This window comes from Lepus europaeus, chromosome 15 (assembly GCF_033115175.1).
Source record: "Lepus europaeus isolate LE1 chromosome 15, mLepTim1.pri, whole genome shotgun sequence".
Lineage (NCBI taxonomy): Eukaryota > Metazoa > Chordata > Mammalia > Lagomorpha > Leporidae > Lepus > Lepus europaeus.
The window spans coordinates 48,852,053-48,864,071 of record NC_084841.1 but is presented as its reverse complement, the minus strand read 5'-3'; the positions used below and the strand labels follow the sequence as shown (position 1 = coordinate 48,864,071).

The window sequence follows — 12,019 nt, the reverse complement described above, 5'->3', positions numbered from 1 at the left end:
CTATCAAGTGTGCAGCTTCTACCATTGAAACGGGATTTCATGTTCTAAGAGTCTTTAATACATACTTTTCCTTATAGCTGATTATTATATAGTATTACTCATCTTGAGAATACAGAGCTATGGTTGGGGAAATGAACATTATGTAGGTACATAAAGTAAAACTAATATCTGAAAAACTGATTCACATGTAAGATAAATGTTTCTGCAAATGACGTGTACTAAACAGGATCTAAATCCTAGGAATGTGTATCTATTTCATATGACATTATGAAAAATCAGGGAGTAAATAACAAAAATGAACTCAGACCAAATGAGTATCATGGGCATTTAGATTAGAGAAGAAGAGCTAGGAATAATCAGTCCATTTGTTGGTTGGAAGAGGGGGGAGGGCTTGACCTGTTGCTACCACAAGTAAGTTTGCATGTACTTAACTGCAAGAGAGAAAAACTTAAAGTAATTTTGTTATTTTTAAAACTAATTTTGAAACATCAATACTGTTAAATTTTCATAAATTGCATGTAATCAGAAAATTAAATATCTTGGGAAAAGGGATATCTGGTCCTCCAAAAAGCAACTGTAATCTTGTGCTGACAATCTCCTGGCTCCAAATTCCTCTGCCAAGAAGCACAGTTACTTGGCTAAAATACTCTCACTTGTACATTTTCATCAGATTAAGATTTTCATGCCAGGATTTTTTTTTTTCCTGGTGTATTTGCCATGGCCAGATATGGACCCATCGAATCCACCGGTGCTAAGGAGTTAAGCATCTGAGATTTAATTTAACAGTTTCAGCTTTATTAAGCTGTCACAGAGCGGCCCCACTCTGATAACAGTAGCTGCTCCAATTATGGCTTGGTTTAGGGTTGACAAGTATAATGATTCATTCGTGGCACATGAGAAGCAATAAAAGGTTGTTTTGCATTACAGCTTTAAAAATGTGGGCACTTTTTTCATTTAATTTGTCACTTAGCTTTTGCTAAGAGGACATTTAAATTGCAGTAAAAGGCAAATGGGGCTTTTAGTTTAAATGTAATCCCCATATTTAAATGATCTGTAATGGTGCAGTGTTGGAGTGGGAACACTATTGTCTCACAGTGGGTCCTGATGGTGACATGTGACATTTGTATTCAGGTCCTGTATTATCCATGTGGCTAAAGGGCTTCCAATTTCATTTCACAGCCAGAAGCCTGCAGAAAACACCAATTAACTTGCAGATCCCATTTGCCGACAAAACTCAGCCTCTTCTCAATGTCTGGCATCTGGCAGTGCTCAGCATTTAATTCCAAAGCAGAGCCTTGAAGCAATGTGAGTCCTGTGTAGGGGCACAAAGTCAAATTCCCTCATTTTGTTAAAAAGCAAAAGCCTTTCCTTTTGTAATACAGAAGCAACTTTAGTTAATTTTTTGGTGAGTGAGTATTAAGATATGACAGCTATTGTTACTTCTACATAGGATTCTTCACAGAACTTAGATCCCATTAAAATGACAAGTGACCTCTGCCTGGCATCAGGGGTCACAGGAGTAATCTAGTGTCTAGTAGTCACTGGAGGAAGAGGATATAGAAAAAAGAAACTATGCTCTTCATCCTGGACTGAAATCAAAGAATTTATATAAAGCCTGGCCCTTAATTAAAAACTACTCCATCAGAGGTCATAACTATACTCAGTTGGTAAAAGTTTACACCTAATGAGAACTTGTGCTTTTTTTTAAAAAGATTTATTTATTTATTTGAAAGTCAGTGTTACACACAGAGAAGAGAGGCAGAGGGGGGGGGGGGGTCTTCATCCGATGGTTCACTCCCCAATTGGCCGCAACAGCCTGAGCTGGGCCGATCCAAAACCAGGAGCTTCTTTGAGGTCTCTCATGTGGGTACAGGGGCCCAAGTTCTTGGGCCATCTTCTACTGCTTTCCCAGGCCATAGCAGAGAGCTGGATTGGAAGAGGAGCAGTCGGCACTAGAACTGGTGCCCACATGGGATGCCAGCATTTCAGGCCAGGGCATTAACCCAATGCGCCACAGCACTGGCCCCAGAACTTGTACTTTTGACTGAGAGTTCTGGTACATAATTTTCAAAACCAATTTGGAGGGGCCAGTGCTATGGCACAGCATGTAAGCTGCTGTCTGCAACACCGGCATCCCATACAGGCACTGATGTCCTGGCTGCTCCGCTTCCAATCCAGCTCCCTGCTAACGTGCTTGGGAAAGCAGTGGAAGATGGCCAAAGTGCTTGGGACCCTGCACCCATGTGGGAGATCCGCAAAAGCTCCCAGATCTTGGCTTCTGATCAGCCCAACTCCAGCTGCTGCAGCAGCCATTTGGGGAGTGAACCAGGGATGGAAGGTATCTCTCTTTCTCTGCCTCTGCTTTTCAAATAAATAAATAAATAAATAAATCGTTAAAAAAAAAAAAACCTTGGAAAGATGAGATATAATCACGGATTAAATGTGAGCACTACAAATATTACTTGAGCGTATTATTTGTAAAGTTTGTATTTTCCTCCTAATCAGATACTTATAATTCTAAAGTTCCTCCAAGTCCCAAATCTCTTTAGATTTTATTCACTTAATAGTAATCCAGTATTTTTTCTTTAAATGATCCCCTTCATTCCAATTTTTTTTTAATGCTAGTCCTTTTTGCTTTTATAAATGAACTAATCAGTTCAACACACCCTGTAGAGCTACAAAATTGAAGTGGGTTTTTGGGAAAGCAAATCATTCATTAGTCTATAAAAATATTTGTTTCAATATTATATAACATTGTGTTGTCTGTATTATTCCAACACATTAGAATTACCTATCATAGTTACAAGATTGATTCAAATTTTGAAGGGAAAATCAACTATAATTATTTCAGAAGATCCAAGGAAGGTACCAAGATTAAGTTATTTAAGATATTTAAAAAAAAAAAAAAAGGGAAAAAGGGGAAAAGGTCAAGAAATTTCTAACACTTGGCAAGCAGCAGAGATATAAAAAAGAATAAAAAATTTGTATCCACAACCAAGTCCCTGAACACCCTTCCTATTAAAGGAAAAGATGATTATTAGAGATTATCTACCAGCTTGTTGCCTAACTCTACATCACACAATGTCATCTTGGGGAAGTCTCCTAACCTCTCTGGGCTCCAGTTTCCTTATCTGTAAAACAGATAATCTCAAAAGAAGCTTCCAATTCTGATGATTATGTACTATCTTCACAGACAACAGCTTTTCTTGGTTTAAAGTAAACCTGGGATCAACAAGCATGATGTGGCCCACCCTTGGCCAAGAACAATTTCATTGAGACTAGGATCTAGTGAATGTAACCAGTGGTTTCCTCTTGGAAATTAGTACACTAATACAATGTTCATCAAAGTTTCATTTATCACTCACAGATTTCTTAATAGAAAGACAACAAACATATCATTGATTACTTCCCTAGGAATGAGCATTACGAGACTCAACCTAATAAAATTTCAGTATTCTCTTAATTAGCATGTCTAGTGGATGCCTCACTTTTTCAACTACTTGCTACATTTATATCTTTAACCACCAGGGATCTGGGATGCAATAAATCTTAGAGTTTGCTCTATCTTTTCCGTTCTGAGGATCAAGAGTTCATCTAAATAGTAGCCAAAAATAACACGAATATCCAAACCACATTTAATCAAGGTTGGGAAGGGGAAGACAGACTCCAAATTTTAGCTGCATCAATTATATTAATCTAGAAATAAACAGCCAGTCTGTAACACAAAACAACTATTTAAAAAGTTATCTTCTTTTTTTCCAAGCAAATTATTTAAAGACAGATTCCCTTCCCCAAGATCAGACAATTCCCTCAAATCCTGCCAAGGCCATTTTCTGCAAATGTCAGTCCAAGTCCTCATTCTTCCTATTCCTGCAATCAGTGTACAGGCACTAAGTTCATTGATGAGCAGAAGACCTCTCTTCCTCAATATTATGACCATGTTTTTCAGATGTTCAACTCTATGTCTCTATCCATGCACAACTCATGGGTGATCTGTCAGGAAATGTATTTACCCAACTCGTCCCAGAGCTGCCTGTATTTGTCAGTCATCGCAGTGCCTTGTTGCCTCCAAAGTGACAGGCGAGGGTCAGCCATGAATTGCTCTGTTATCAGGGTCAACATGCGGGCCCCATTGGAGTCCCTCATCTTTAACATCTCCCGCACCTGGTGGGGAAAAACAAACCTTTAGAGAAATGTTTAAAAAGAAAAGAAAAGAGAAATACCCAAAACAAACCACTTTTCTCTATCTCTTCCAGGGAAGGAAGGAAGGAGAAGAGATTAAGCCTTAACACCAGCCCTTATAACCAAATAAAAGTAGTTTAAAATGGCTCTATATTCTAAATTGCAATTCAATCAAATCAAGAGAAATGACCATTGATTATTTTAAATTCCATTTAAGAATCAGTATGAGGAAAAGAAGTTTACTTCCCAACTCCAAAAAGTTTTCAGCTGGGTCTTACACATCTGATTAAGATAACTGATTAAATCTATTTCCTATGTCCGGTGCAAACTTTTTTTTTCCTTGAGGTCTCCTTAAAAGCAGTTTTCTTACTAAGCCAGATGCACTTTGTGGTTCAAGATTATATTCCCACTAAGTAAACTACTAGTTAATCATGCTTTGACAAACCATAGAAGTAAAACCTGGCACCGAAAATAGGCAACTGAACCTAACAAGGACACCACAATAGGTTTTAGCTCAGTGCTGCTGTTCATGGAGCTGAGGTGCTGTGATTTTGATGGCCTACAGAAAAACAGAATGCCAAAACAAGCACAACAAATAGTTTGGCAACTTCCTGACCGTCCCCCTCTGATTGTCCCTGCCACCAGTAAAGTAGTAGCTAAAGCAGAATGCACTGACAACTCTTCAGAGGTCTTCCAAATCGATCTAAGAATGCTTAGAATAATGGCATCTGTACTCTTGGTTTTTAGATAACAGCTTTACTGATACATAATTAACATACCACTCAGTTCTTGCTAATGGTTTTTAATATATTCACAGTAGTTCAAGTCCTTCTGTTTTTGAGATAAATTACTAATTTCAGTAAGTTCTGTCTCACTGAAGTTTTTTTATACAAAGAGCAGCAGCATGTAGTTGTTTCTCTGTATGTGGACAACTGGTTCCAGGACCCCCTCCCCAAGTGATACCAAAATCCTATAAAATAGTACAGTACTTACATATAATCCATACATATCTTCCCATATACTTTAAACTCCTCTAGATTATTTTTAATAGCTAGTACAACATAAATATTACATAAATGATTGTGATGCTATATCATTTAAGAATTAATGACAAGAAAAAAGTCTGCAAACATTCAGGTCATATAGGCCTAGCTGTGTCTTTGAACCACAGTTGACTCAATCTGTGGGATTCATCTGTGTGCACTTTTGACACAGATGGGGCTGTTTTTGCACCGGTTAAGAGAAAATGGATAGGGCTGCAGGGTCAAAGGCCTTTTGTGCTCTATGTGAGTGATCCACAAGGTAGAATAATAACCACTGACCTAATATGCTGGCCTCTTGAGCTGGAGCTTGCTCAAGCTCTGTCTGTTAACTCTCATGCTAAATTTCCCAAAAAAAAAGAAAGAAGAAAAAAACACCAGGGAAATCCTAAAGGAACACATCCATTTCAGAAGTGTGTACTGCCATGGATTCAACAAACAAGAATCTCAGCTGGTGCAGGAGATTTAGCTGCCACTTGGGACTGTCACATCCCTTATTAGAGCGCCCGATTTGAGTCCCAGCTACTCTGTTTCTCATCGAGCTTCCTGTTAATACACATCCTTGAGAGGCAGTACATGAAAGCAGAAGTACTTGGGTCCCTGCCACTTGTGCTAGACCTAGATACTGTTCCAGGCTACTAGCTTTGGTCTTGCCCTCCCCTGGTTGTATGCAAGGATTTCAGGGAGTGGACTGGCAGACAGAACATCTCTCTCTCTGCCTCTCAAAAAAAAAAAAAAAAAAAGGATTCCATGTGAAAGGCAAGTAAAGGAGAAACCAGCAGATCTTCAATAACACAGCCCAAATCTAAGTGATCAATAGATCCTGTCTATAACTATACCCAAACAAGCAAAGGAACGCCTTTACTCACTTAGGAAGTTGAGGCTTTAAGGAACTCAAAAGTACTTCTACCCTAAATCACAAAGGCTGTGCTTTTAGGAGGGTTATTTCAGTAATCCTAAAAGTTTATTCCTAATTTGGAAATACTAAAAAGTCATGAACCGTGAAGACCAGGGGGAAGAAAGGGAGCTGCCGGCCGGCGCCGCGGCTCACTAGGCTAATCCTCCACCTGCGGTGCTGACACTCCGGGTTCTAGTCCCGGTCGGGGCACCAGATTCTGTCCCGGTTGCTCCTCTTCCAGTCCAGCTCTCTGCTGTGGTCTGGGAAGGCAGTGGAGGATGGCCCAAGTCATTGGGCCCTGCACCCGCATGGGAGACCAGGAGGAAGCACCTGGCTCCTGGCTTCGGATCGGCACGCGCCGGCCGTAGTGGCCATTTGGGGGGTGAACCAACGGAAGGAAGACCTTTCTCTCTGTCTCTCTCTCACTGTCTAAACTCTGTCTGTCAAAAAGAAAAAGGGAGCTGCCATTTACTTGATATCATGCTGAAGAGTTTTATTTACATTTATACTTACCACTTAATCTTTACATCAACCATGTAACGTAGGCCCAATATCAATCCCAATTGTTATAAATTACAAAACTATGCCTCAGAGAAGTTAAAGGGTAAGGGGAACAGCAAAAATCAAAACCCAGATCTATTTTTAATTCCAAGAGCTATGCCATTTCCAAAATTAGATGTTGTTAATAACATCATATGGCATGTAGAATGTGTATACAATATATACAGATAAAAATAACAGCTGTAGACCAGCCTAGTAACACACATTTCATACTGTTTCTACCAGTCCACTCCGTATTCTGCTGACATGAGAATATATGAAATACTTTGTGTGTCTAAATATATCAAACCTTTTATATTATCAGTACATCAATAGATTTGATCTAGTAGTAATTTTCCTGGTAGATTTTTAAACTATTTCTTAGTTAGCAACGGTAATGAAAATGGAAGCTTTGCCATTAGGTGTATAATGAGAACTTTGTGTGCAACAGCATTCAAATGCATCTATAGCCTAATGGAAATTAATTTGCAAAGTGCTGACTTGAAGTATCATATGACTTTAAAGTACCTGTGAACTACCACAAAAATGATTAGGTAGCTTGTGAAGCAGTTTTACAGCTGAATGTGTTGTACTCCAATTCACGAAAAATGGCAATCTACATATGGTATACAGGATAAATCTTTACTAAAACAGGGTATTGATGAAATCAGAATACATTATTTTCTGGCAATACAAAATTAACAAAGTGTACCCTACTTCTTCTGAACAATGAAAACATCACTAATAGATCTTTTAGTTATTATGAATATTAGAGATGCTATTTAACAAATATATCAATGAACATAGCTATCTATTCCCTTAACCAATTTTAAATATTCCATAATTATAACTGTATTAGTGAAAATACACTCACTTAAATATTATTAAAAAGGCATTTTATCTGACATTTAACAATGTGCTTATGGTACTAAAAGTTCCATCTGAAGCAACAGACACAGCTTTTGCTCCCAAGTCACTTATGACCAAAATAACTCTATTTTTTAGGCAACCAATTTTTGGTAATCTACATTAACTCTAAACATCATTATCTAACACTATTATCACAAAAATAAAAAGATATATTATTATTCACTAATATCTAATAACTTGCTAAGGTTTGTAAACTTTGTAAAATCTAGAATTTAAATAAAAATCTGTATGATTCTAAAATCCATGTTTCTGAAACTTAGTGACATTATTAAATTAAATACTTAAAGCATATTTTAAGGATTGTGTTTAAAATTATACTGAACTTGGGAAAATTAACTAGAGAAAGAAAAAAAAAACTTGAAAAGGTGGCAAATTAAATAAGATCAAGATCTTTGTTTTGTTTTCACTAATGAATGAACTTTTTCAAAAATGTACGAAGTATTACCATTTTAGTACTGCCTGGGACAGACAAAAGGGTCTCACATTGTCTAAGGTGACCTCAACAAATTAAAGCTTACAACACAAAAGTTTCTAATTTAGACCCCGTTCTTAATTTACAAAAAGCTTTTATCCTAATGTAAACATGAGTGTTGATAGTTTCTATATACATATACATTTACAGAATTTCTTTTAAAAGAAATATTTCATACCTTTGCAAAGAGCAAATTAAGCTGCTTCCCTGATCCGTGGTACCCGCCCTGGGAAAGGAACAGTTTAACCTGTTCTTGTACCTGCTCTTCATCTAAGTGCCAGCAGTTTTCATCATCTATACTAGCACCTGCTGTTGGATCAGGAGCACCTAGAAATAGAAAGAAAAAAAATAACAGATATGCTATACAAAAACTCGGTGCTGAAAGGATCCTGATAATAAGCATGAAATTAAGATCCTCTATTTTTTACCAAATATTTTAAAATCCAATCTCAATGTCAATTATACACATAAATTTAAAACTTAAATTAATGGAAAATTCACAGGTTTATTTCTTGGACTTTGCTGATTTGTGACAAGCCAAGAGTAGAGTACTTTACAACTGAGATATCTCAATCTTTTAAATTAGAGATGATTATCTTTGGAAATGAGTTAATAGGTTCTCTAAACAATTAAAAAGCTAAAACAGTCTCATTGTAAATACATGATGTAATAAAGTTCTGTGGACAAGATGCTAGAAGAATGATTATTTTCAAAGACTTCAGAGAAGTAAACTCAGCAGAGTATTTCTCTTTACTATGTTAATTCAAAAAGCTTTCATCATTACCTAGTGCTGTATAAACTACATGCTGACATAAGTCTTTAGTTGCAGAAAACTGAAGATTAAAAAGGGAAATCTAGCCACATGGGAACAGGCAGTGCAGCTGTTGTACTAAACCAGGTTGTAGTATCACCTTGCCAAACTGCATAAATATTTTATTGCTGAAGTACACAAAAGATAACAGCTATGAAATACACCCTGCGTGTGTGTGTGTGTGTGTGTAGATTATATCAGAATTTAAAATTACTCCAATATTTATGCAGGTAAAAACCAGGTTTCACTATTTGTTAATAAAATAAAAAGGTATTTTAAGGCCTAATATCCAAAAGAAATTCAAAACATTTTAAATCTAAAAATCTTCAATCCCTAATGTATCATCTCCTTCCTTATTGACCCTTAAGAAAATAGATTTGTAGTTGTGGTTCAGCAATATGTCACTGGAATGTTGATTCAATCACTAACATCTGTTTAGAACCGGGGTCCACTAGTCCCTGTTAGAGGAAGGCAACAAGCCTATGACCCTCCCTGAAAAGTGTATATTTATTCATTTAGCCAGTCAGCAACTGTACTGAACGCATGACCAATGTCAGCCTCTGCTAGAGTTGGGGATACAATGGTGTGTAAAAGAGAATTCCTATCTTCACCAAATTTAGTGTTAATTCAGAGGATTTCAAGATTTTTTAAAAAATAAATAAAGGGAAAGACAGAGCTCTTGCATTTGCTGGTCCACTACTCAAATGGCTGCAATGCCCAGGGCTGTGTTGGGCCAAAACCAGGAGCCCAGAACTTCATTCAGGTCTCCCACATGGGTGCAGGGGCCCATGGACTTGGCGCAGCCTCCACTGCTTTTCCAGGCACATTAGCAGGGAGCTGGATGGGAAGCAGAGCAGTCAGGACTGGAACCCAAGCTCATATCGGATGCTGGCATCACAGGTGGCGGCTTAACCTACTGGGCCACTGTGCTGGCTCTGCTTTTCAAGCTTTCCTGACCAAGACCCACCACAAGAAATATCATACATAATGCACACACATGTCTGTGTGCGTACGTGATTACAGCTATTAATCTGAAGCAAAAGTCTGATGGGAAGAATAACCTTTACTATAAATGAAGATATTTTATATTTTCTATTCCATTTCAGTTTTTAAAAAGCTTGTCATACTTTTTTAAATCGATTTCATAACCAAAGATGGGTCACAACCCACTACTCAAGAACAAATTTGTGAGATAAAAATCAATGTAACAATCATATATAGAGATGGTAATTGCTCAAAGGAAGAGGACAGAGTGCTGGAGACTATTATCAAAGAGCACTGACTTGGCCTTGGATTGCTAGGGCAAGCATACCTTGAGGAAATGGCACTAAGCTGAGATCTGCCGTAAGCAGATAAGAAGCTAATTACAAGTTAACCAAAGCAGGCTAAGGAGGAAATGGGTCTACATGTGAGACTAAGAAAAGAACTCAGGGCTGGCGCCGCGGCTCACTAGGCTAATCCTCCACCTTGCGGCGCCGGCACACCGGGTTCTAGTCCCGGTCGGGGCACCGGATTCTGTCCCGGTTGCCCCTCTTCCAGGCCAGCTGTCTGCTGGGGCCAGGAAGTGCAGTGGAGGATGGCCCAAGTCCTTGGGCCCTGCACCCCATGGGAGACCAGGAGAAGCACCTGGCTCCTGCCATTGGATCAGCGCGGTGCGCCGGCTGCAGTGCGCCAGCCGTGGCGGCCATTGGAGGGTGAACCAACGGCAAAAAGGAAGACCTTTCTCTCTGTCTCTCTCTCTGTCCACTCTGCCTGTCCAAAAAAAAAAAAAAAAAAAAAAAAGAACTCAGGCAGAAGACTTAAGAGGGAAGGAACACAGTGCAGAAAGGATGTAAAAGACAGTTCATGCCATTTAAGAGTACAGGATAAGGGGAAGAGCAATATGAGGGTACTTCAAAAAGTTGGCAGAAAATGGAATTAAAAGATATTTTTAAAGATTTGTTTATTTATTTGAAAGGCAGAGAGTTACAGAAAGGCAGCGGCAGAGAGAGAGAAGTCTTCCATTCTCTGGTTCACTCCCCAAATGACCACAAGAGCCAGAGTTGGGCCGATCCGAAGTCAGGAGCCAGGAGCTTCCTCCGGTCTCCCACGCAGGTGCAGGGACTCTAGGCCTTGGGCCATCTTCCACTGTTTTCCCAGGCCATAGCAGAGAGTTGGACCGGAAGTAGAGCAGCTGGGATGTCGCGGCGGCTCTACCCGCTACGCCACAGCGCCAGCTCCGGTACAAAACATCTTGAAATTCATGTATACCAAGGGTTCTCAAGGAGTTCATGAAAATATGTATTAAGGAAAAAATATGCATGGCTTTCAAAATTTTTTGCACCAAAAAATTTACATTCTTTTTTAAAAAATTATTTAAAAGAAAAAGAATTTATTTAAAAGGCAGCATTTCACAGAGAGGGAGAGATAGAGAGACAGAGAGAGACAGAAAAGATTTTCCACCTGCTGGTTTGTTCACTCCCCAAATGGCTGGGGCTGGGCCATAACACAATTAGGAGCCTAGAACTCCATCTGGGTCTCCTAAATGGGTGGCAGGGACCAAGAATTTGAGCCACCTTACGCTGTTTTCCCAGGTGCATTAGCAAGCAGGGAGCTGAATTGGAAGTGGAGCAAATGGGACTTGGACTGGCACCCATATTGGATGCTGGTGTTGCAGGAGGCAGCTTAACTTGGTGTGCCATAAGGTCCCAAATTTATCTTGTAATTCATTTTAACGTGAACTTTTTAAAAAGTACTCTCATGGAAGACAATCCTGGAGAAATAGAAGTAGGGTCAGATTGTAAGAACCTTGCTGGTGAGAAGCTTAGTTTTTTTTCCCCCAAAGAGTAACAAATGGGAATTCACGACAAAGTTATCTGAAGTGGAAGAATGGAATACTCCAGATAGTAAAAGATGTTTTCTCCTGATCTGCATCTATTGCAACGTTGCCACCATGGAATAGCATGCAGCCAGAATGCCAATGTGGAAGTTCTTCATGTGCTACGAGGGAAATATATCCAGGATATATCATTGATTAAAAAAAATCAAGGAGAAAAATGTATACATACTATACCTACCACCTTTCATGTGAATAGTGAAGCCTCAGATAATGATAATGTGTCAAGTCCTTTTGAAGGTTATTTAAATTGAGTAATCCAGTTATATGA

General features: G+C 38.8%; 1 protein-coding gene across 1 annotated transcript in view; it reads right to left on the bottom strand.

Annotated features, from left to right (window-relative positions):
* The window catches only part of ZSWIM6 (zinc finger SWIM-type containing 6), a 218,067-nt gene that overhangs the window by 53,452 nt on the left and 152,596 nt on the right, over positions 1-12,019 (bottom strand). Inside the window, exons 3-4 of the mRNA XM_062212045.1 lie at positions 8,241-8,389; positions 4,014-4,164 (exon numbers count right to left, since the gene is read on the bottom strand). Of these exons, the coding sequence (XP_062068029.1) occupies positions 4,014-4,164; positions 8,241-8,389 (300 nt within the window). The remainder of the gene's footprint in view (positions 1-4,013; positions 4,165-8,240; positions 8,390-12,019) is intronic.